General features: G+C 40.6%; 1 protein-coding gene across 1 annotated transcript; it reads left to right on the top strand.

The window, feature by feature from the left end:
- The first annotated feature begins 898 nt into the window (after window positions 1-898).
- MPZL3 (myelin protein zero like 3) lies at window positions 899-26,617 on the top strand. Its single transcript, XM_002822546.2, has 6 exons — window positions 899-1,042; window positions 12,902-13,068; window positions 16,029-16,239; window positions 17,701-17,866; window positions 19,786-19,849; window positions 23,393-26,617. The coding sequence occupies exons 1-6, from the start codon at window positions 970-972 to the stop codon at window positions 23,417-23,419; spliced, it is 708 nt and encodes a 235-aa protein (XP_002822592.1). The 5' UTR covers window positions 899-969; the 3' UTR covers window positions 23,420-26,617.

The raw sequence follows: 26,617 nt of genomic DNA, 5'->3' as shown, positions 1-26,617 counted from the left end.
GATTTCCACAGAATTTTCACATTGTTTTGGATAGGTGGGAATAGGGCATAACAGCACTACTTAGTTTGAGGGCTCTTTCAAAGAAAAGTATCAAAGATTCTATTTAGTACTTTGCATTACACTTTTAATAGGGAAAACTACTGGCTTTCAAGTCTAGTAAAGGAATGGAAATTGAAAAATGGGAACTTATTAATTCTTCCCCAAAGTGAAAGCATACTTTTATTCTCCTCCTGCTTTCATTAACATGTGGCAATTTCCAGGGAAGAGGCTTACTGATTATTAAAGCAGCGTACTTGCTGTACCATCTCTTTTTCAGAAGTATGTGACGCCATCTCACTTCAAGTACCGTGATAACATAACTTTCTTACTTTTCCAACCAAAGACACACAAATCCCAGTTCCCCTTTTCCTCTAATACAGGCTGTAATGATTTGATCATCATTGCCACTGCCAAAAGTAATTTAATAAACACCCAATTTTGGATGCTGTAATACCTAGACTAAAAAGGACACCAACCAATGAGGCTTGGGCACATATTACTACAAGCACCTAATATATATTTACCTATACTGTATGATCTCCCAGGTGTTTCTGAACTCTAAATTTACGGGAGTGTATTCTGAGAACCTTCAACTAAATCTCGAGACGTAAAAACGATGTCTGACATGCAGTCAGAGCATCAAAATTATTTAGTTCTGCAGAATTCCATAAAAACAAAATTGTAATTATTCCAAGTCTGTAGCCTACTTCATTTTCAAGCAAGAGAGCAATTAGCTCCCGCCTGAAAGTTAATAAATCTCTGGTCAGTGAAACCAGGTGTGGTTCTGGAAAGAAGCCAGGTTCCTATGGTAACTTCGGGTCGCCATTTAAGTTGTCTCTCGGCCTCCTGCCCTGACGTCACTTCCGGTGTTACCTGTGTCGTTACTGGGAGCTGTAAACAAGGTGTGCAAGTAACTGCAGAGCTGCCGGGATGCAGCAGAGAGGAGCAGCTGGAAGCCGTGGCTGCGCTCTCTTCCCTCTGCTGGGCGTCCTGTTCTTCCAGGGTGAGTGCTCCGGCTGGCTACGCTCCACTTCCGGCCGGGGGATTAAGGAAGATGGTGGCTTTTCCGGTTCCTGGTGGGGAGGGTCTCCAGAAAGCCCCCGCATAGCTCTGGGATGGAGGGAGGGAGCGGTACGTTGGGACGATGTCATCACCACCCCGTTGAGGATAGTTGGTATTTTGTCAGTCCTTTCCTGAGCCTTGGGAGCTTTTCCACCTTGCGTGACCTGCCATTGTAGTTTGGTGATGGCATATTTGTTGGAACCACAAAGAGCTCTGGCTTTGGGGGCACCCGGTGTTATTTTGTGATGTGATTATCAGTGGTTGACTGCTGTGGTTTGGGCGCTGTATACCCTAATTAGAAAAAAGACAGTTCTAGCATTCAGTAGTTTGTCCCAGTAGTTTTGGGAAACAAAATCATGACAGTTGGTAATTTTATTTTTTGTAGGTGATTATTGTGGTCTATAAAATGAAATATTTGTTAGTCACAGAAGGGATGTGATGTGATTCATTATCAGAGAAGCATATCGATGAAAAAAGCAACTGCTTTAGCATTTTCATAACTTTTTTTAATACAAGAAAGAGCATATAAATTCTGTTAAAATTTAATCTATTAAGTAATATCAGAAGTAGAGTTTTCACACTGACGTTCACATCTTAAAATTTAGGTGAGTTTTGCTTTCATATAATTTTCAAATTGCATAAATTTCAGTCCAACCTAATTACCTTCATTTTAAGGTACAATTATTTCCTGGATTTTGTGTATGTGTGTCTTCCTGGGAAATAAAATATTAGTATATCTAGTATTAGAGTGAATTGCTAAATTTATAAAATTTCCTTGAGGGTAATGGGGATTTCTGAAAGAGATATTTAATATTATATGAATATAAAGACTTTAAAGACTTCAGATGTCCTAAATCTTAGCAGTTAAGGCTGGAAAGTTTTTATTTTAACTGGTGACAATATTCATGTTGCCAGCACACCCCCGATCCCTCCCAGCTGCCTGTGTCATCATAAGTCACCAGTTTTTTAGCTAAATGACTTTGCAGTATGATATTTAGGCTGGCCTACTGTCACTCCTAATAAACCCAGTCCTCTCTCTGTCTCTCTCTTTCACACACACACACAGACACACACACACACACACACACGAGAAATATTCAAATATTGTCTTATTGAGAAAAAAAAATCTGGAAATGGTGTTTTCTTAAATCTAATGTCATTTTGCTTTGAAGAGCATCTGTCAAGTCCAGCAGACCATATAATTCAATCAAACATTAAAAGTTGATTTTACAATCTCTGTGTACTTGTGGAATAGATTTTTTGCCTTTTAAAAAATAACTGGTGGCAGGGTGCGGTGGTTCTTGCCTGTAATCCCAGCACTTTGGGAGACTGAGGCAGCTGGATCACCTGAGGTCAGGAGTTCGAGACCAGCCTGACCAAGATAGTGAAACTCCGTCTCTACTAAAAAATACAAAAAAATTAGCCAGGCGTGGTGGCAGGCGCCTGTAATCCCAGCTACTCGGGAGGCTGAGACAGGAGAATCACTTGAACCCAGGGGGCAGAGGTTGCAGTGAGCTGAGATCTCGCCATTGCACTCTAGCCTGGGCGACAAGAGCGAAACTCCATCTCAAAAAACAAAAACAAACAAAAAAGAAACAACTGGTTTATCATATTATTCACATGCCATACAATTTACTCTCTTAAAGGGCATAATTGAATGGTTTTTAGTATATTCACAGTTATGCAATCATTACCACTATTAATTTTAGAACATTTTCATCACCCCAAAGAGAAACCTGATACCCATTAACAATCACTCTTCATTCCCCATTTCCCTTAGTCCCTGGCAACCACCAGTCTATTTTTTGTATCTATTGATTTGCCTATTCTGGACATTTCATATAAATAGAATAATATCTGTAATCCCAGCACTTTGGGAGGCCGAGGTGGGTGGATCATTTGAGGTCAGAAGTTTGAGACCAGCCTGGCCAACATGGTAAAACCCCATCTCTACCAAAAAATACAAAAAAAAAAAAAAAAAAAAAATTAGCTGGGTGTGGTGGCATGCCCCTGTTATCCCAGATTCTTGAGAGGCTGAGGCAGAAGAATCACTTGAACCTGGGAGGTGGGAGTTGCAGTGATCTGGGATTGCACAACTGCACTTCAGCCTGAGCGATGGAGTGAGACCCTGCCTCAATAAATAAATAAATAAATAAATAAATAAATAAATAAAAATAAATAAATAAATAAATAAAGTAAATGGAATTACACAATATGTGCTTTTGGTGACTGGCTTTTTTCACTTTGCATGTTTTCAAGGTCCATCCATTTGTTTGGTGTTTTAAATCTTATGTGGTTGAGTTTGGTTTCATGTCAGTGTTTATTTACCTTTTGTTTTCAAAGATAAGACCACTTAAATTATTAGATTATTTGAATTCTCCTTAAGTTATAAGTCTGGTCCTGCTATATCAGTTATCTAAGTATTTAGAAATGGTAGACTAGGGGACCTAGGCTTCTTAAACTTTTCTCTCTTTTACTTAGGTGTGCAATATGAATAAAATATCAGTAGATTTATATTTTAGAAAATGGGGCATACAAGATTGGGGGTTTTATTGACACATTTAATTCTTTCATGTGTAAAATTACTTATGTTAAAATGTGATTTTCTTGTTTTTTCCCCAGACTAAAAAGTTTTTGTTAATTATTATGAGTATTTCTATAGTTGGCTGTTTTTACCTGGCAAGAATACTTTCCTGCTCAGATGAAGAGATAAAGGCATTAGGCCTGGGATGGATATTTCTGAGTGAATTAATGTTGGATTGGTATTTTTTTTATGAGTGGAAGAGACAAACTATCTTACATCCATTGGTTTTAAAACATTTTTTAATTTCAGTATATATATGTAGAGAAAAGTACACGTCATAAGCCTAGGCGGCTCAATGAATTTTAAGAAACTGAACACACATGGGTAACTAGTACCCAAATCAGGATACATAAAATGTTCCTTGCATTCCAAAAGCCTTCTTTTGTGCTTCTTTCCAGTCATTAAACTTTCTCCCCAAAAAGGAGTCAACACCCTGATGTCTAACAGTATAGAATAGTTTAGTTCATCCATGGATGCAGTGAGCCGAGATCACGCCACTGCACTCCAGCCTGGGTGACAGAGCGAGACTCTGTCTCAAAAAACAAAGAAACAAACAAACAAACAAACAAAAAACTGAAAATATCAGTCTGTAAAGATTGATCTTGAGCCTAAACTTTTAGGTGTTTTCTATCCTTTGAACAAATGCTTCTGTACCTTAAGCTTAGAAGGACACTGGGAAACTAAACACTTTTAAAAGGCACTTTTCTTTCAATAGTCCACTTATAAAATTTGCTTTATCTACCAGTACAGGGGAAAAAAAGAATAAAGTTGGTTTTATTCCATTTAAAGTAGTTTTGGTATTTCTTTGCTCCATACCAAAGTCTTCCTCCCCCAAAATAAACAAGTGAATTAGAACCAAAAAAATCAAGAAAAAGAAAAAAGTTAATAATTTCTTCTAGTTCTCAGAGTTTTATATGAGACTGTACAAAATTATCATCATTTAGAGTTGTTTTTTTTCACCAGCCCTGAATTTTAGTTCATCCATGGATAAACTATTACTTTTCTTATTTTTCTTTAACTATACAATTAAGACCCCACATATCCAGTATTTAGATTTCAACAAAGTGACTTTAAATGTTTATAACTTTGTGGCAAAATCATGCTCATAAATATGGAGTTCAGATATATTAACAAGGAAAAAATTGGTAGGTAGGTGGGTTTATTGATGGTGTACTTACTATAATTTAGCAAACAAAATTTGGTTTAGTAACCAAAATTTACTATAATTTAGTAACCAGAATGTGTAATTTTAATGCTTATTTTGTAATAATTTTTGTTTTATAAAAAGGAAACTGGGCTGGGCACGGTGGCTCACGCCTGTAATCCCAGCACTTTGGGAGGCTGAGGCAGGTGGATCACGAGGTCAGTTCGAGACCATCCTGGCCAATATGGTGAAACCCTGTCTCTACTAAAAATACAGAAGAATCATTTGAACCCGGGAGGTGGAGGATGCAGTGAGCCAAGATCGCGCCACTGCACTCCAGCCTGGGTGACAGAGTGAGACTCTGTCTCAAAAAAAAAAAAAAAAAAAAAGAGGAAACTGTTGGTTTGGTCTAGTTGAATAAATATTACTATAATAAACATCCGCAATATGCTAGGCTCTGTTTTGGTGGGCTCAGGATCTATTGGAGAAGACATAAGTCAACAGATGATTTTAGAGTCTGATACTAAGAGGGAAATGCATTAGAAACCATGAGGATGGAGAGAGATGCTTTGATCTGGCATGAGAATAAAGGAAAGATTTCCTGGAGGTGAAGTTAAATCTTGAGAGAGGAATAAGTTTGTTAGAGATAGGGAGTGAAGAAAATATTAGATGTAGAAAGGAGCATAAACAAGGCATGAAGGATCGGGCATGGTGGCTCATGACTGTAATCTCAGCACTTTGGGAGGCCAAGATGGGAGGATCACTTGAGCCGAGGAATTCAAGACCAGCCTGGGCAACATAGTGAAACCCTATCTCAAAAAAACAAAAAGTAAACAAGGCGGGCGCGGGGTGGGGGGCATTAAATAACTTTCCAAGCAGATTTTCTGAAACTCGCTTTGATTGGATTAGCTTAGATCACATATTGACCTATCTTTATGATTGGGAGGATGTGATTGGCTCTCAAGAGCCAATTAAGTATTAATACACCTCTTCCTATGTCAGCATTAGGGACTTAACCTGTGTAGCCTGAAATTGACCATGGTAGGAGTATTTGCACCACAGAAATTGTCCAACCCTATGTAGCTGGACTTTTTATTTTTTGTAAAAATGTTTTGCTGTTTACCAGGACACCACTAGATGTAATGATTGGTTTAGGTAAATCTGAGTCAGCCGCAGCTGGCAGTAAAGTCAGTTGCTGTTTACTCTTAGTTTTCTCCCCTCCCACCAGACTCATTCTTTTCTCTACTCTACTCTTTGGAAAGCTGACTACATAGAATACATCATTCAGACTCTTCCTCTGGTTTCCAGTTAGATTTGGCCAACGGGAGGCATTGGCAGGAGATTGGAGGGCAGGAGAGAGGTCAGGATATTTATTTCCTGCTCCCTCCCTCTCTTGGTGCCATCATCTGTAGTACCTGTATCCCTCTAACAACAGCCCCTGTCAGGTTGTCCACAGCTCCCACTCTTATCAGGATCTAGTAACACCATTTCCTCCCTTTGCCCTTCAGACCTGGGGATGGTAAAAGCTTTGTGCTGCTGTCAGCTTCCCTAACCTTGGGAAAAGTCCCTTTGAAAAGTGGCCTAGGCTGAGCATGGTGGCTCACGCCTGTAATCCCAGCACTTTGGGAGGTTGAGATGGGAGGATTGTCTGAGTTCAGGAGTTTGAGTCCAGCCTAGGCAACATGGCAAAACCCCGTCTCTACCAAAAATACAAAAAATTAGCCAGGTGTGGTGGCACACGCCTGTGGTCTCAGTTATTTGGGAGGCTGAGGTGGGAGGATCACTTGAACCTGGGAGGCAGAGGTTGCAATGAACCGAGAACACGCCACTGCACTGTAGCCTGGGCAACAGAGTGATGCCCCATCTCAAAAAAAAAAAAATAAAATAAATAAAAAATAAAATAAAAGTGGCCCATACACTTTTCACAGTCTCAGCTGATTGTGCCTTCCATTTCGTGCCTGGATCCTGACTGATCGTGTCATCTTCCTCCTAGCTCATAGGCTATGTGGGAAAAGGTAGGTATAAAAAAAAAAAAAAGGGTATTATTAGGAGATCAGGGGAAATGGATGTTGAGCTGGCAACAAACAAATGTTTACCACATTCGATTTGAGGTCCTGTGGGGGTGATATTCAAGAGCGTATATCCGGTAACACTTGAACACTCAGAGGCAGGTCATGGCTAGTAATATAGATTGGGAAATCATTATCCTATTAGTGGTTGTTAAATCTACAAGTGAATAGGATTGTCCAAGGAGAACATGTTGAATGACTGTATATTCAGGCTGGAGCTCTAAGGAACACCAGTGTTTAAAAGATGGTTAAGAAAAGAACAGCCTTAGATATTTGATACGTACTGTCAGAGAAGTGGGGAGACAGAGAGAGAGTGAGTACGTGTGTGTATGTGTAACACAGTCAGTGGTGGAGTTGGTTGGAGGGAAACTAAACAGATTCTGATCTTAAATTGTAACCCATATCTCTTTGTTCTAAACCAAGGATTGACAAACATTTTCTGTAAAAGGCCAGAGAGTATTTTAGACTTTGTGGGCTACATGGTCTCTGGTGGCAACTATTCAATTCTGCAAAAAATGCAGCCACAGATAATACATCAACAAATGAACATGGCTGTGTTCTAATAAAACTTTATTTTTAAAAGACATTGTAAATTTTTTTTAGCTGTTTACCAAAAGACCACTGGATGTCATATTTGATTTAGGCCAATATGGTCACACCCAGAGCTAGCAGTAAGGTCAGTTGCTAGTTATTTTTAGTTTGTTCCCTTTCCACTAGATCCATTTGCTTCCATTTAGCTCATGGGCCATAATTTGCTCACCTTTGCCCTAAACCAACTGCTCCCTTGACATTATCCCTTGGGTATCTCAGAAGCACCTTAAATGCATCCAGAATCAAACTCCTGTTCCCTTGCCAAGCCTAGTACTTTTCTAGTCTTCCTGTCTCAGTGAATGACATCAGCAAGTCAGAAACCTGGGAGTCATCCTTGATACCTCCCTTTCCCTAACATTCCACAGCCATACTTAGTTCAAACTTCCCTTCTTTCTTAATTGACTATCGTAGTAGCCTCCTCAGTAATTTCCCCATATTCACTCATTCACTTTTTTTTTTTTTCTTTAAGAGACGAAGTCTTGCTCTATTGCCCAGGCTGGAGTGCAGTGGTGCCATCTCGGCTCACCGCAACCTCCGCCTCCCACCACCACGCCTGGCTAATTTTTCATTTTTAGTAGAGACGGGGTTTCGCCATGTTGGCCAGGCTGGTCTCGAATTCCTGACTTCAGGTGATCCACCCGCCTCGGCCTGCCAACATGCTGAATTTCCCCATATTCACTCTTGATTCCTTGTAAGTGTCTTCTCTAAAGTCATCTTTTTTTTTTTTTTTTCTTTTTTTGAGACAGAGTCTTGCTCTGTCGCCCAGGCTGGAGTGCAGTGGCGTGATCTCGGCTCACGGCAAGCTCCACCTCCCGGGTTCACGCCATTCTCCTGCCTCAGCCTCCTGAGTAGCTGGGATTACAGGCGCCGGCCATGATGCCTGGCTAATTTTTTGTATTTTTAGTAGAGACGGGGTTTCATCGAGTTAGCCAGGATGGTCTCGATCTCCTGACCTCGTGATCCGCCCGCCTCGGCCTCCCAAGTGCTGGGATTATAGGCGTGAGCCACCGCGCTGGCCTGAAGTGATCTTTTAAGAATGCAAATTTCATTAGATCTCTTCTTGCTCAGTCCCACAGTTAAGTACTTTCCATGGCTTCCTATTACACTAAGGATGAGGACCCAAATCTGGAAGGTCCTGCCTGGTCTGGCTTTTGTTTACCTCCCAGCCACATCTCATTCTATTTTCTCTCCCTTTCGTGTTTTTTGTGTTGCAGTCATACTCCTTCTTTTCAGCTCCTTGACTGACTGAGCTCCTTCCTGGTGCAGGACCTTTGCATGTGCTGTGTCCTCTGCCTAGAATGCCCTCCCTCTCCTCACCTTGTTACCTTTTTCTTCAGATCTTAGCTCAAGAGTAACTTCCAGGGAAGCTTTCATTAACCACTCTCCTCTCCCCCATCTTAACAGGGGCCATACCCATAGCCACTTTCTTTTTCCTTCCTTCATAGTAGTTATCCAAGTTTGTTAATTGTGCATTTGTCTTTATGATTATTTAATTAATGTATCAAACTTCTGCTGTATTTCAAGTATACAAGGGAGTGTGTTTATTTTGCTTGCATTTAATTCCAAACCCAGAGGATGGCACAAAACAGATGCTCAATAAATGTATGTTTGAAGAATGAGTGAATGAATGAGAGAATTGTCATGCAAGCTTTGGGATAGAGAAGTTCAAGGAGCAATGAGTCACTGGCAGAGGATCCAGTAAAATAAGTATAGAAAGATGTCTACTGGAGTTTTTATCCCTCGGATTTTACAATTTTAAGATATATGATGCCTTTTACCAGAAGTGGTAGTGGAGTTCAGTTGTACCATAAGGTCCATAAGTGAATGGGAAAGAGGAAATGGAGACCTCAAGTGTAGACCACTCTTTCACAAACTTGGCTTAGAAAGGAGAGAACGGGCAGTAGTTGGTAACTAGAGTAATATTACAGCGTTAAGGAAAGATTTTTTTAAAATTGCTATTTGTTTTTAAGGATGGGAGATATCTGTGTATTTAGAGTCTGAAGGGGAGGGGTTGAAGAAAGGTTTTTTTTGTTTTTTTTTTTTTGTTTTTTTTTTTTTTGAGACAGAGTCTCGTTCAGTCACCCAGGCTGGAGTGCAGTGGTGTGATCTCAGCTCACTGCAACCTCTGCTTCCCATGTTCAAGCAATTCTCCTGCCTCAGCCTCCTGAGTAGCTGGGACTACAGGCATGTGGCACCAAGCCCGGCTAATTTATTTTGTATTTTTAGTAGAGACAGGGTTTCGCCATGTTGCCCCGGCTGCTCTTGAACTCCTGGCCTCATGTGATCTGCCTGCCTCGGCCTCCCAAGGTGCTGGGAATATAGGCATGAGCCACCACGCCTGGCCTAGGGAGGTTTTTCTGCTAAAGCAGGGAATGGAGGGGATGAATCCAGGCAGAGCAGAGGACCTGGCCTCGCATAGGAAAAGGGACACCACATCCTTTCAGGTTGGAAGTAAGGATGGGAGCAGATGCAGGAATGTGTGTGCCTGGGCCGTTTATATGGCCTTAAGTTTCATGACAATGTAAGAGGTAACATTTTCTTCTGAGAATGCGGGGTTTGGAGGTTGCATGGAGGACTAAGGGAGAATGACAAGGGCTTGAGGAATCATGGAATAGGAAGCTAAGCAAGGCCAGTTAAAGGTTTGCCAGGTCTCATTGAGGACTCAGCTGTGGGAGATATTCACGCATTTCTTATGATAATTGTCCAGTTGTGTGATTTTTCTTGTTCAGGGTATACTAGCCCAGTCTAGTTGTGGTCATCTAGAGCTGAGCTTTTTCTGAACGGAGTGTAGGGGAGTTAAGAGTATTGAATGTATTATAAAAAAGGTGATAGGAATAAAGTGGGTGATTTACAAGCATGCTTTGTTCCTATACTAGAATTTCTGGTGACCTGTCCACCTGTTTCTCTCGGTGTCCCTCTGCCTGCTCCCCTCCCTCTGAATTTTTGCCCTGAAGGTGCTGACATTTAATAGAGGAATAGCCTTTGTAACTAGGTGCAATCGATGGCATCTGTGCCTGTGCAGGATTATGTACCTAGTGTTAGGAGGAGAAAGGGCGATGAACCATATCAGGAAATTTGGGAAGGCACCGCAAAGGGGGCCAATATTTGAGCTGGAATTTGAAGGTGTGTGAATGTTGGGATGTGGCGTGGTGGGGAACAACCCAGGCAGGATTATTAGAGGTGGGGAGAGCCTTTCAGACAGAGACCTGTTCAAAGAGAGGCTCAGTGGCATGAAAGGACACAGTACATGTGGGACATGGCAGAACATTCAAGTAATGATGAAGGGATTGGGAAGGTAGATGGAACGCAGTGACAGAAGTTTGGGGCTAGATTGCCACTGTTTGAATTTTATTTTGTAGTCCAATAGGAGATTATTGAAAGTTTTTGAATATGTGTGGTGTTCATTTTAATAATAGCTAACGTTTATTAAAGTTATTATTCCAGATGCTGCATCAAGCATTTCATGTTGTGAAATGAACAACATGATCATAATAAAAAATTATCTTTTTTGATTGTAGTGGCTCTTCAGAGTGATCCAGTGAAGTAGATCTTGTTATTATTCCCATTTTCCAAGTGAAGACATTGAAGCTTGAACTGGTTAGGTAACCGAGATCATGGTCTCACAACCAGAAAGTAGCTGAGCTAGAACTCAAGTCCAGGTCTGGCTAATTCTAAATCTGTATTTTAAATGTCTATATTATACTTATGTTTTAGGATAAAGGAATGGACATGGGGAGAGTGTAGATTGTCCATTCATTTCCACCTCCCAGTTTTTAGAGCTAGATCTTGAGTGATGAATAAGGATTTTCTTACAGTGATGGGTCAGGATTGAGGGCCTAAGAGAGTGGGGACTGAGGGATAAAGCTTTCCAGCAGAGGGACAGCATTTGCAAAGGCACAGAAGGCAGGACAGGTTTAGCATGGCAAAGTCAGAAAGGGTGCCATAGGCAGACCAGAAGTAATCTTCATCTTTGGGATGGGTCAGATTCTTATGAGTTCTTATTAGTGGGTTCAGTTTTGGTCTCCTCCTCTTAAAAGGAATGTCAACAGACTGGATTGTCTAGAGAGGAGCAAGAAAAATGATTCAAAGCTGGCAGAGGTAAAGGCAGTGGAATTGATGACTCATAACTGTGACAGGAAAGGTTGAGAGTGTGTGGGCAGGACTGAAGAGGTGGCAATAATGACAATGACACTGTCTAACACGCACTGAGCACTTACTCTGGTTTGGGTAGGCTTCTTAGTGTTGTATGTGTTTTAACTCTTTTAATCCTCACAGTGGCCTTCTGAGGTAAGTACTGTTATTATCATTCCCATGAGGGTGAGAAGACTGAAGAAGTACAGTAACTTGCTAAGGCTGCAGAGCCAGCAGGTGACAGGGCCGGGATTTGAACCCAGACCCTCTGGCGTAGGAGCCGTGGCCTGCGTGCTCAATCACTACACCATTCTGCCTGTACCAGAAGCACTGCTGATTTTCAGGACAGCGTGTGGGTTTGCACTTTTCTGAAATCTTGCTGCTCTGTTTTTCTTGGCCACCAGAAGATTCACGGCTTCTTGAGGTAGATAAGGAAGCAGGAAGAACAAAGTACTGGCAATGTCATTTCCTAAAATATGCCTCTGTAGGGAAAGATAAGTTTTTGTTCTCTGAAAGCAGAAGGAACTGGTTAGAACAAAGTGCCAGCCCTTTTTAGGGAGATGAAGTGTCAGAGTTGGATAAATGAGTGGTTTTGGAAGACAGAAGTCTCTAGTGGGTTTTAAAATGGTACCTTATTTTTACTTGCTAGAATGCATTCACCTATTCTGTTTTCTTCCCCATGATTTACTTTTAATGGACGTGTGATTCCTCAGCCAGCTTTAAGAAAAAGGGAAAAACTAGATAGTACCTTGGGGGCAGTTTTAGAAAATTATTTGAAATAAATTCTCCCATTCTTACTTCCTATTCTCATTTTGCTGTTGATGAGGCAATGGTAGCTTCATGATGCAACCATGCTATACTTGGGGTAAGTCCCTTAGACCACAAAAGCTGCCATATTCCCAGTGTGTGTGTGTGTGTGTGTGTGTCTGCGGGGGATGGAAGGGGATGGGTGACGTTGCCTTTTAGCCAGCCATGGGCAGACCCATTGTTTGTACTTAATTGAACCACAAGTCTGTATTTGGGAAAACGCTGGTGTGACCAGATTTTAAATTTTTACACAAGCATTCAGTTGTGATTTAAGATTAGAAAATGATTGAAAAATACTATCTTTGATTAATGCAGATATCAACTCCTTGTCCCTTGTGGGCTTGCCTGAGAAGATAGTTGTTAATATTTATTGCTCTGGCTTTTTGATGAGGGCTCTAAAAATAATTGTTCACTCACATCTGTGTATTCCACCCACATGAATGCATTTTAAGTGTTTGGGTTTGCTTTGATTAGGTGTTTATATCGTCCTTTCCTTGGAGATTCATGCAGATGCCCATGTCCGAGGTTATGTTGGAGAAAAGATCAAGTTGAAATGCACTTTCAAGTCAACTTCAGATGTCACTGACAAGCTTACTATAGACTGGACATATCGCCCTCCCAGCAGCAGCCGCACAGTATCAGTAAGTGTGTACTTTTTCAGAATGTTCCTTTGGTCAACAGTTTTGGAATTGTTTTACTGCAAATCATAGGCATGCCTGAGGCCATCTCATCTTAGAGTAGAAGATGAGCTTCTACTTTAATAGAGATAGATGAACTTTTATCCTGTATGACATTCATTTGGTCACGCAGGGCCCCACGTAAGAATTCTGTAAATAAGCTGCAGGAAAAAAGCTGTCAGAAACTCAGAGGAAATGTGGTTTGATTTTGTTTCCTCTTTGTTGTTTCTTTTTGCATTATTTCATAGCTTCATTTTCAGATTTAATGTACTAAAATGGTACCTTCAGGACTATTGAATAGAAAAATTCTATAGGTCCAGTCACAGACATCCTTTCTCTTAAAGCTGCTCATTTTCTGTCGTATTAAGTTGTCTCAATGGGTGTATCTGTTTGCATATTTGCGCTTTGTGGAGTTATCTTGACACTTGCTCCCAGTGTATAAACATCTGCATTGATTTATATGGCTGCCTTTGAAGGAAAAGGTAGCACCTCGTGTTGGTGACAGATGTTGGTGACAGATGGTCTTGCAATATTGGAAGCAATATACCTTATTGAGGTATATTAGTCACACATATAAAACACATTTATGGTCCAAGTTTCATTGTAGGTGTCTAATTGAAGATTAAAATGCTATAAAATTTTTTTCTTTTTAAGCTTCCAGCAGTATCCTTAGCTCAGGATAGATGTTATTCAAGAATATGAATGTCATAGCTGTATGGAAGATTATATCTTTTAAAGTATTGTTAATTTATTTATCCTGTTTCCTTCACTGGAAAAATGTCCTCTTTGACTTTCATGTATAAATAAGCTTTGCATTCTGTGTTAGGAGCCATTATAGAATGCCACATAGCTTGAGGCTAGGTAGGGGACTCCAGTGAAAGAAGCTAGGCTGTATTCATGCTCCCCTCCCACTTTTTTTTCAGACTTGAAATAGTTCACTTGATTCTGAGTGGTCAGGAAACTGTGGCTGGCCTTATTTGGCTCTGCCTCCTTGGTCAAAAGTAGGACAGAGCAAGCAATGGGGAGCTTCCTGGGTTAGAAACAGCAGCTCTCTTCTACTGCTGCTCTCTGCGAGGCTGGTCAGAAAATCAACAAACTCATACAAGTTGGAATTAAAGTTACATAACATGATGTTGCAGTCATGGGGTTAGTCAATCAGGATTGTGTCAGATTAATCAATTTGCAAGGGATATGAGTTTCATGAACTTAACATTGAATTTACGGGCTAGACTAATGTTGAGGCTACACAGTGGGCCGTGTTTTGTCAATAAGGAGTTTCAAACTCTTTTACACTGATGCTGATAATTAGTGGTAGGGATTCTTTTCTTCCCCCTTTGAAATGTTCAAGACACTTATTATTTCTCATTATCTGTCTTTATCACTAAAATGTAAGTTCTGTGAGAGTAGGGACTATGCCTGCGTGGCTCCCACCATATCCTTTTGCTTAACAATGCCTAGCACATTAGAGGTCTGCACCAAATATTTGTTGAATAAATGCATGAACAAATGAACTAATAAGTGAGTCAGCATCTTTTCTGGGAAGTTGCTTTTCAAAATTGGGCAATTCAGTGGTTGTAAACACCCAGCTTCCTAAATGGGAAGGTACCAAGTAACAAAGAAAGAGGAAAGCCTGTATTTTACACAAGCCATATTGCGTAAGTCATATTATATTGTAATACCTGCCTGGCCTGCCCCAGGTATAATTAGGCTTTTGGTGATGAAGTGTCTAATCAAGGCTTTTGATAAGTGTCTGATAATTAGGCTTTTGGTGATGAAGTGTCTGATCAAGTCCTAGGCAGCATTGTTTTAATTCAACATATATTCACTGAGTACTTATCAGGTATTAGACTTAGGGATTATATTAATTGTCAAGATAGATAACTTGAGAGAGGCTGAATTATATTACAACCTCCTTGTGATTTTGAGAATAAGCAAAAATCTCCCTTTTGTCACTTACTAGTTGTATACCGTAGAGCAACACACTTAGTCTTTTGTTTGGCTTTGTTTCCTTTCTTTCTTTCTTTCCTTTTTTTTCTTTTTTTTTGAGGCGGAGTCTAGCTCTGTTGCCGAGGCTGGAGTGCAGTGGCACAATCTCGGCTCACTGCAATCTCCACCTCCTGGGTTCAAGCAATTTTCCTATCTCAGCCTCCCAAGTAGTTGGGATTATAGGTGTATGCCACCACGCCTGGCTAATTTTTGTATTTTTAGTAGAGGTGGGGTTTCACTATGTTGGCCAGGCTGGTCCTGAACTCCTGAGTTCAAGTAATGCACTCACCTCGGCCTCCCAAAGTGCTGGAATTACAGGCATGAGCCACCATGACCAGCCTGTTTCCCTTTTTATACATTTGGAATAATTATACCTGCCTCATGTAGTTCAGTGTAGTTGTGAGGCTCAAGTGGTAAATGTGTGGAAATTATTTGTAAACTATAGACCGCTATTCAAATATGAGATGCTACTTTAGAATAAAGTTTCTCAACTATGGCACTGTTGACATTTTGAGTCAGATAATTCTTTGTTGTGGGTGCTGTCCTGTGCATGGTAAGATGTTTAGTAGCATTCCCAGCCTCTACCCACTAGATGCCAGTAGTATCTCCCCAGTTGTGACAATCGAAAATGTCTTCAGATATTGCCAATATCTCTTGGAGGGTGAAATTGCCTCTGGTTGAAAACTATTATTTTAGGGTTCCAGGGAGAATTTAGAAGAGATTCAAGGGTTAGGATCCCAGAAGTCCCTCATCGGGCCTTTTTCTGATCAGTTTTATTAACCTATGGGATGGAGGTTAAAAAAGCATAAAAAGTTGCCCAACTGAAAAAAAAAAAAAAACACCATTATACAGTTGTATTTTATTTTGGACCTACTGAGCTTTATATTTTCATTGCATTTTCCAAGTTAACTTTTTCTCTCATGGTGTTGCTTTCTTAGATATTTCATTATCAGTCTTTCCAGTACCCAACCACAGCAGGCACATTTCGGGATCGGATTTCCTGGGTTGGAAATGTATACAAAGGGGATGCATCTATAAGTATAAGCAACCCTACCATAAAGGACAATGGGACATTCAGCTGTGCTGTGAAGAATCCCCCAGATGTGCACCATAATATTCCCATGACAGAGCTAACAGTCACAGAAAGGGGTAAGCTCATTGCCACCAACCTTCTTCTGCAGTGCTCTGTGACTGCTGTGGTGCTTTCTGGAGAGCTCGATGATAAACAAAGCTGTCTATCTTTGTAAGCCAGTTGGGTCATTAAATCATTGAGTTGAAGTAATTTTTCTGCCATCCCAATATGTATATTGGGGTGAATTTTTAATCTTTATTTTGAAAACTGAATTTTCTCTCCAAATGTTGTCATAATTTCTCCATTACCCTTTTTTTAATTTTAACTTTAGGTGACCAAAGTTCTTGTGGAATGCATGGAAAACCCCTGAGTAAATATAGGGTTGTTATCTCTGTGAAATAAAAGTAATTCCAGTTTTCCTTGCGTGTTCACACTCCCAGTTATGACACAGTGTTCTTGCCTGTGTCTTGAAAGGGTACCCCCTCTAACGATGAGAGGTAGTGCTTTTCTTTTACACTACAAAGAACAGTAGTTTCTCTTTAGTGTGAAACAGGAGGAGAGTAGATTAAGGACTGATTTTTTTTTTTCTGCGTTATTCCCTGATGACAATTAAGTGGTTATTCTAGTCCTTAATTGGGTTTGAGCCAAAGATTTAGAGGTACATTGCGGGTCATTATAGATTCGTCATCATTTCTCAAGTCTTTTTCAAGTTTCTCTCCCTTGCTCTTTTCCTTCTTCTCTCCCTCCCTTCCTTCCTTCTTCCTTCTCATCTTCCCTTCCTTTCTCTTTCTCTTCCTCTCTCCCTGTCTCATTTCTTCCTTCTCTTTCTCTTTCTTGCTTTCTCTCTCTCTCTTTCTTTTTTCTTTTAAAGGTAATAACTTGTAGGTTTCAAAGATGAGCACATTCATACTGCTGGCAGAAGAAGAAAATGACACAGTTTTGCTGGAAGGCAGTTTGGTAGTATGAATTAGGTGCCTTAAAAATATAGGCCCTTTGATCTAGTAATTCCATTATAAATTTCATCTTAAGGAATTAGAGCTAAAGATGAAGATTTATGTACAAGCCTGGCTATCCTAATGTGACTTGTAGATTCTAAGAATTCGAAACAACTTGAATGTTCAGCATTAGAGGATTAGTTCTATAAATTATTCAATATGATAGAATGCTATGCAGCTGTTACACATCACATCTGGAAGGAATTGTTAAATATTTATCATATTATAACTAAAAAAGGAGGTTAAAATAGTATATAATATATGATCCATACTTAAAAATATATATGCCCTCCGTGCACCCCATACCCGATACCCCTAGAAGAAGATTAAATGGGTAGATACCAAAGTGTTCTTCCTAGGTCGTGGGATTATGGGTACATTTTTATTATTCCTTGTACTTTTGTGTATTCTACCTTTCACACAATGATTTATTATTTTTGTAATCAGAAGAAATATAAGAGCAAAAGTAGAAGCTAGTTGCTCATGTCGCAGGAGGCATATTTGCATGTCCCTGTCTTTTACCTTCTCTTTCTCCACCTCTAGGTTTTGGCACCATGCTTTCCTCTGTGGCCCTTCTTTCCATCCTTGTCTTTGTACCCTCAGCCGTGGTGGTTGCTCTGCTGCTGGTGAGAATGGGGAGGAAGGCTGCTGGGCTGAAGAAGAGGAGCAGGTCTGGCTATAAGAAGTCGTCTATTGAGGTTTCTGATGAGTAAGTCCCACAAGAGCCCTGGGCAGCAAGCCTGTTTCCTCCTTAGCGCCCTACCCAGACCCCCACATCCACACCTTCTTTTCTTCTGGACTGAGTTTAGTTCTGCTGGTGAACTTTCTTTTCGAAGAGAATAGTTCTGCTAAGGGGTGCCAAAAGGAAGGTTGAAAGTGATGTGTGTGAATATTAATTTGGAGAGAGATGGGGGAGTTGATATATGGCCCTAGTCTTCTGCTTTGGAAATCAGATTGTACAGTGCCATGGTCTGAATAAATTCTGAAGTCGGTGTTTCACTCTTTTAATTCCAGGTCAATTATTTTTCCTTCTCCTTGTATTTGGCACTGAGCTGATGATGTCTCCTGACAGAAAATGCCTGAGCAATGAGAGAGGCTTTAAGAATAGCTGTGGAGGGCAAAAGTGATTTGAATAAGCGAGATCTATTCTTGGTCAGCATATGTTCTGAAGGGAGGGGCTACATAGATCGTGGTTATTAAATAGATTTATTAAACATTATTCTGCCAGTAAGCAGGCGTGATCTAGTGTATTCCCTAAAAATAAATGTAGTAAAAGGAAATCAAAACAAAAATCTATGTAAAACCCCTTTTCTCCATTATCTATGTCAGGGGAGGGGAGTCTTACATTGAGAAGGTCCAAAATTCTCTCTCTCTCTCTCTCTCTCTCTCTGTGTGTGTGTGTGTGTGTGTGTGTGTGTGTGTGTGCATTTATTTAATGATAAGAGAGCACCCTGTGCCCTTTCCAAGGAATCTGTGGCTCAAAAAAGACAAAGAACTCTTGGTAAAAATGCTAATGTCTATTTCTAAGCATGGTATCCAAAACCCCTTATGATTTTACTCTAAGTCACATTGTTCCCTGACATCTTCCCATGTCCCAGCTGCCATGAACTTATTTATGTACCCTAACATACTATACTTCATTCATATATTTTTCTTAACTGTTTCTCATCCTCTAAGACCCCTCCTTTTGTCTTGCTGGGAATGCCCTCTTTCCTTCTCTTGTTTGCCTGGAAACTCTTTCTTATCCTCCAAGACCCAGCTGAAATAGCCCCTTCTCTTGAGTTTGCCTGAGTCCTCAGGGGACAATTAGTCACTCCTCGCTCTTTGCTGCTGCAGCAGTTTGATGTTAACTCTATTAAAACACTTATCACACTGCATTATAACATATTTGTTAAGTTTTAACAGGTCTCTCACCCCCATCATGAGCTCTTCACAGGCTCAAGTTTTATTCATCTTTTTACCTCTAGGCTAGCACAATGCTCAGACTTTGTCAGTGCTCAGTACACTTCTGAATGAGTGATAATTTATTGAGCATTTATTATGTGCCAGGCACTATGGTATGTGTTAAACATGTATTTATTTTTTATTTATTCCTAACAACTGTGCTTTAAGGGTGGGTGGTAATATGTGCATTTGTTCGTTTGTTTGTTTTTTGAGATGGGAGTCTCACTCACTCTATCGCCCAGGCTGGAGTGCAGTGGTTTAATCTTGGCTCACTGCAACCTCTGCCTTCTGGGTTCAAGTGATTCCCCACCTTAGCCTCCTGAGTAAGTGGGATTACAGGTGTGCGCCACAATGCCCAGCTAATTTTTGTATTTTTAGTAGAGATGGGGTTTCGTCATGTTGGCCAGGCTGGTCTCGAACTCCTGACTTCAGGTGATCCACCCACCTCATTCTCCCAAAGTGCTGGGATTACAGGCGTGAGCCACTGTGCCTGGCCAATATGTGCATTTTATAGATGAGGAAACAGGCTTCTGGGGCTTAAACAATTTGCCCAGTCACCCAGCTAGTGAGTGGAAGAACTGGAATCTAAAACCAGACCTGTCTGATTTCAACACCTGTACTTTCAACTGCTCTACTCTATTGAGGATAGTGGTGATTCAGATTTGGTTTGTCCTCTTTTTACAGCACTGATCAGGAGGAGGAAGAGGCATGCATGGCAAGGCTTTGCATCCGTTGCGCTGAGTGCCTGGTAAGTGCATGCCATTCCTTCTGCTTACTGTTGATGTCCCACTTCCCTGCTTACCTAAGAGGATCCATCCTATGCCCTCAGAGGCAGCAGAGGATATGCAGGTAGGTCCAAGGAAGATATGAACCAGCATCCTCCCCCAAAGCATTTTGGACTCAGGGGACCCCTACCAATTCTAACCAAGATTTTGTTTCCTGTCTCATGGGCATAAAGCAGTGGTCTTAGGTTAGGGAAGGGGGCCACATAGAGTAGTTCCTGCTGACTGACAGAAAATCCCAAAATAGGAGTGTCCTATGCCACTGAATTCATACTAGGAGACTTCGACTTAGCTGGACCCGACCCTGAATTTAACTTTTCTACTGAGCCGTAGTATTTTTCAGGGAGTTAGGGTGATATAACCTTTTAGGTAACTTGATGTCTTTTATCAATAAGAAATACCACCCTGGAAGGCCCAAGTTTTGATTTAAATGTCAAAAGGCTGTCATCCCTCCTGCTTTGAATACTCACTGTGACTAATGACAGAATCAGAGAGTCCAATTAGAAGGCTGGGGTGGGTGGCCTAGGATCCTAGCAGGAGGGAAGAGTCTCTGATGTGGTGCAGTTGAAAACAGGTCACAAAGAACTTCTGGTCTCATATGATACATACCTGTCATTGCCTCCTGTTTACTTATTGCCAAGCTCACACTTGGCTCAATGACTAATTGCAGTGTTTTTTGTTTCTGTTTGTCTCATGCACTTGAGTATCATAGGGAAGATGAGAGAAAGGTTGATAATGCCAGTGCAGGGGACCTAATACCAACCTTTGGAGGCTCAGATATTTTTAAGAATGCAAAATAAGTTAATGTTCATATGGTTATTATCCACATTTCAGATATTAATCCATTCAACAGTGATTTGTTGAGCATCTGTCACGTGCCATGTGTACTGTTCTAGGTGCTTAGGAACCAGCAGTGAACAAAACTGACAAAAATTCCTACCCTCCGAGAACTGAATGTTCTTTGCCTGGAAAACTTTCTCATCCTCTGAGACTCTGTTGAATTGGGGTACAAATAAATACTCACAAAGTTTTTAAAAATAAGTAAAATATATAGTATATGAGATGGTACTTAATGATATGGAGAAAAAAAGCAGAAAAGGGGGATGGGATGACTGGATGGGGGTGTGACATTAAATAGGTTAGGGACAACCTCAGTGAGAAGATACTCGAGCAAACACCTAAGAGAAGCAAGCCATATGGCTATTGTGGAGGAGCGTTTCAGGCAGAAGAAATGACTGGTGCAAAGGCTCTGAGGAGGGGTCAAGATTGGCATATTCTTGGAGTAGCAAGGGGGCAGTATAACAGGAATGAAGACAGCAAGGCAAAGCATAGTATTTGTTGACATCAGAGAAGTAACGCAGCAGCTAGATCTTACAGAACCTTATAGATGATTTTAATGACCTGGACTTCTACTCAATGAAATGGAATCCATTGGAGGGTTTGGGAAGAGAAGCACTATCAACTGATGTCTGTTTTAAAAGGATTACTCTGGCTTTTGTGTTGAGAATGGGGGGTAACGAACAATGACAGAGTCAGAGAGTCCAAGTAGGAGGCATTTGCATTAATCCAGGTAGCTGAAGATGCTGGTAGTTTGGACCAGGGTGGTGGTGGTGGAGGTGGTGAGGAGTGGTTGTATTCTGATTATAATTTGAAGGTAAAGCCAGAAGGATTTACTGCTTTTGCATTTATATATGAAAAAATGAGAGGACTCAAGGAGAGTTCCAAGATTCTTGACTTGAGCAACTGGTAGAATAGAGTTACCATTTGCTAATATGTGGAAGTCTGTGGGTGAGTCAAATTTTAGGAGGAAGAACAGAAGTTGGGTTTGGACATATTAAGTTTGAAATACTTATTAAACTTCCAAGTGGAGATGTGGAGTAGGCAGTTGTGGGTGTGGAGTTGAGAAGAGAGGTCTAGACTGGAGATAGAGATTTAGGAGCCATTAGCAGATAGAGACTGATACAGACATTTCCTCCAGGGAAATGAATGTAGATAGGGAAGGGGTCAGAGGACGGAGCCTGGGCCCTCCAAGATTTCTAGGATGGGGAGATGAAGAGGAATTATCAGTAAAGAGGCTAAGAAAGAGCAGCTAGTGAGGTAGGAAGAAAACCAGGAGATTTTGGTATCCTGGGAGTCAAGTGAAGAAGTATTTCTAGGAAAAGAGAGTGATCAACTGTGTCATTTGCTGTGGAGTCAGGTGAAGTAAAATGAGAGCTGATAATTGATTATTGGATGATTTGGGAATATGGAGGTCATTGGTGACCTTGGCAAAAGAATCTTCAGTGGAATAGTGGGAATGAAAACTTGTCTGGGGTGGGGTCAAGAAAGATTGCAGAAAGATGCATTGGAGGCAATGGGTATAAACAACTCTTTCAAGGAGTTGTGCTGTGAAGGGATGCAGAGAGACAGGCAATATGTGGAGGGCAGTGTCACTGGTGGCTTTTCTTTTTAAGATGGGAGAAAATGAGCACATTTGTGTGCAGATGGGAATTATATAGTAGAAAAGGAAAAAATTGATGCTGCAAGAGAGAGAGGAGAGGATTGCTGGGGTAATGCCAGGTCTAGTGCATAAGTGGAGTGGAGATGTTGACCTTAGATAAAGTAAGATAGGGAGTGTGTATAAGAACAATAGGGAAGGCCAAGTAGATGGGTCCAGATGTAGATGAGTGGCCACATGTGATGGAGCTTGTGGAAATTCCCTACTGATTGCTTCTCTAGTCCCAATCATGGGAGAAAGCAAGGCCATCAGCTGAGAATGATGGGAAGAGGAGGTGTTGGAAGTCTGGGGAAAGAGGGAAGGGTATGAAATAGTCATCAAGGAGAATAAACAGACTGGAGAAATGCGGTATGCCAGATAGTGCTAATGGCCCACTCGAAGTTAGAAGTAATGAATATGAGTATGAATAATAATAATGGTAACAGAAGCTAGTCTTGAATGAATGCTTATGAAGTGCCAGGCAGTGCTAAGTAATTTACATATATTGCCTCATTCAATTCTCATAACAGTTCTATGAGGTGTATTTTTATTATCCCCATTTTACAAATGAGGAAACTGAGGCTTAGAGAAGTTAATAACTTTATCCAAGGTCACACAGCCACAAGAGGTGGAACTCAGTGGTAGACTGACACTTAGTCTAAATTCCTAACCACAATTTTGCACATTTCTGCAAGAGAGTGAGGAGAGGATCGCTGGGGTGATTCCACTGACACTTGTTTTGCTAAGAAAGGGTGCGGTAGACGGGCATCTTTTCTTGTGTGTTGAGGTTTTAAAAAATATTCACCAAGGGAAAGGAAACCACTAGGGCTTCAAAGCAGAAATTAGCCCAATAGACACCAATTATATTGAGGTCCTGTGAAGCTCTGTGGGAATTTAGGTGTATTGAGTCAGTGGCATTTCACTGTGGCTGTCTCCCCAAGCCAGGTTCCATTTGGAGGATCCTAACATGTGGTCTTTGCCTAAATTCCAACTCTGGAATTGTGTTTCACACCGGCTGTTTTTCTCCCTCCAGGATTCAGACTATGAAGAGACATATTGATGAAAGTGTATGACATAAGAAGAGTCACCTAAAAACATGAAACATCCCATTCCACTGGCAGCTAAAGCCTGTCAGAGAAAGTGGAGCTCGCCTGGACCATAGTGATGGACAGTCTTGGAGATCATCAGTAAAGACTTTAGGAACTACTTATTATTTATTGAATAAATGTTCTTGTATTTATAAACTGTTCAAGAACTCTCATAAGAGACTCATGACTTCCCCTTTCAATAAATTATGATGTAATTGAATGAAGAAATTCTTTTCCTGAGCAAAAAGATACTTTTTGATTCGTCTTTGCTCTGGAATGTATTACATGTTTTCTTCCAACTGTTTGAAGAGGAATTCTGAATGTTTGCCACACTACTGATGCCCAAATAATTTTTTAAATGAAGTGGAGGTTGTGGCTTCCTGATGTGTCACCAGACAAAATTCGCTTGGGATAGGTATTCTTTGATTTTTGCTCCATGTACACTTTCAGCTGTGAGTTAGTATATGGCGTATACTTACCAGTTTAATGACCTCAACCTCAGTTGTGTTTGGACAACTTAGGGTGTATACCCTTAGTTTCCTTAGAGTTGGTAGGATCAAGTCATTGGTTTGCTTTGGCTGGGTTTTTAAAGTATTAAGTACAGCGTCATCAATTTACAGTTAAGGAAAGGAATCGTGAAGTAGAAAAATTATTTTCTTTAGTCTTGCTGGTACAATTTGGGCTAAGGAGTCTTTGTTATTTTCTTTCTTGCTTTTTTTTTTTTTTTTTTTTTCTGAGGCAGAGTCTCACTCTGTCGCCAGGCTGGAGTGCAGTGGCGTGATCTTGGCTCACTGCAACCTCTGCCTCCTGGGTTCAAGCGATTCTCGTGCCTCAGCCTCTCGAGTAGCCGGGATTACAGGCATGCGCCACCACACCCAACTAATTTTTGTATTTTTAGTAGAGACAGGGTTTCACTATTTTGGCCAGGATGGTCTCAATCCCCTGACCTCGTGATCCACCCGCCTTGGCCTCCCAAAGTGTTGGGATTACAGGCATGAGCCACTGCGCTCGGCCTGTTGTTTTATTTTCTTATAACTACAACTTTTCTTCTTGACTTTTCAGGTCAGAGGCAAGAAAAACTCTTTACAGGTTTTTAGTGGGGGGCTTATGGAGTATTTCAGGAGTTCTTTGCAATTAAATAATCTTTTCACTTGTATTGTTTTTCAAAACTTTGTTGATTTCTAAAATGTGCCAACTATGAGTAAACTATGGTATTTGCAAGTGGTTTTTACATAATATTTGAGATGAGGAAGTGAGATTGTGCGTGACATACTTCTCCTTTGTATTCTCTCAGTGCCTTATAACAGGTTACTCCATTCTGCTATGACAACTTGTTTCAAATGTTAATTTGCATAGGATTTTTTATAAGCCATTAAGGCATATGTATAGCATATCAGTAAAGATGGATGGTGCATATATAAATAGTCCTCTGTAATAGTGATTGGATTTACTTCTCAATTATGAGAGACAAAAATTATCCCCTCACCTGTCTCTATTCTTTCAATAGGTTGATCCCTTTTCATGATTTTTCATTAGGTGGTTCAGGAAGTTTCCATATTACAGCACTTTAGACTGTATATGTTAGTTTAAAAATCACTTTTCTCTCTCTCAGTTTCTTTTTTTTTTTCGAAGACTTAATTTAAAAAATTTAGGTTGTTAGATCTGTATCGTAGATTTGGCCTGGCCTCTTCTGTTAACCTAGTCCACAGATTAGCGGATCTGTTTAGTTGAAGGACATTGTGATTTGACTCTGGTCACGCAAGGAAGAAGAAGAGGCAAAGACAGGACCGGCAGTTTACATTTCCAGTGGTTAAACCTCACGGTACTTTGGGGCTGCTTGTTAACTTTTGTGGTTGTCTGAGGCCAATCTAACGTGACCATTTCTGACACCTCAACAGAGAGAGGAAAGCAACTTGAGCAATGAGAGTAAATAACTTGGGCTCTCAGAGATTTGAAGATAGAGATCTCATTGTGAGGGGCACTATTTTGCAGGTCCTCATTTCTCCAAGAAAGAGATGGTGTTACAGAAACCCACTGAAAGCCACATCCCATTAAATGAGGAACCAATTTTGGCTGGGCCTTCTTGTAATGTCCTTGCAAGTGTGTTGTGAAGATTAATGCAGGGTAGTATGTTTGTAGATTGACACCTAGTCTAAACTTGAGGTAATTGGTGCTCTATGAATACTCAGTCATGTTCTTTTATAGCCTTAATCATGATTTGAACTAGTCCCTTGCTTTTTAAATGACTGAATGGAGTCCTTCGTGGTAAGGGAGTACGTTGATAATTTAGTTTACTTTATGGGTTTGTGGTCACATCCCAGTCATCAGCTGCTATCATTTTCCTTCTTCATCCCTTTTACTGAGATTTGGGTTACAGCTTTTTATTCTTCGAAGGATCACAAAGCAGTGTACAGACACCTGCCTTCTTTAAGGATGAAAGGAAGATAAAGTGTTTTTTTTTTGTTGACTTATTTGTTTCACCTCTTGTTTGAGTAACTTCTGAGGTGCTATTCTCTCTCTCTCTTTTTGCTATCCCATGAGCTCTTGTCACAGCCATGGAAACCAGCCTCGTTTAGAAAGGGAACTTAGTTCAGAAGGGGTTAAAAGCCTTCCAGAATTTTTCTTTAGCTGCTGAAGTTTTTACTTGTGGTTACATGACCTGAAGTTTTATGCTTTACGCTCTTAATTCTATTACAAAATGTGAACTTACCAATTGCTTTGTGTTTTCCATGTGACCTGTTGTTACTTCAGGCTACTTGGGGAACATCTTAGTCCTCTGTAGCTCCTGAACCCAGCACTGGTGCTTCAAGAGAGAAGGTAGCATGTCTTTGTTCAAAACAAAACAAAACAACACTTCTGGAGGCCACATCCTGAATATGAATGTTCTACTAAGTCACTCAGTTATGGTTCTAAAGGGAAACTGTAAGAAGACCAACAAGGAGTGGACCAAGACTATTATTTAATTGCACAACTTGAAACTTTGCTGCCAGAAGAGGCAGCTCCATTCCTTTGACTCCAGTGTTGGGCTGTTAACTGCTGCACCTCATTGCCTTTTTTTGTTTTTGTTTTTGTTTTGTAGGAGGGTAGGCACTGTTGGGCCATATGCACAGATATTGTAACTCTTGGTATCTTTACTGCATCATAGTCAATAAACTTTTTTGCACCCTTTG

Source organism: Pongo abelii, chromosome 9, assembly GCF_028885655.2.
Source record: "Pongo abelii isolate AG06213 chromosome 9, NHGRI_mPonAbe1-v2.0_pri, whole genome shotgun sequence".
Classification (NCBI taxonomy): domain Eukaryota; kingdom Metazoa; phylum Chordata; class Mammalia; order Primates; family Hominidae; genus Pongo; species Pongo abelii.
Note: the sequence above shows the minus strand (reverse complement) of the source record. Positions and strands in the feature narration are given on the sequence as shown.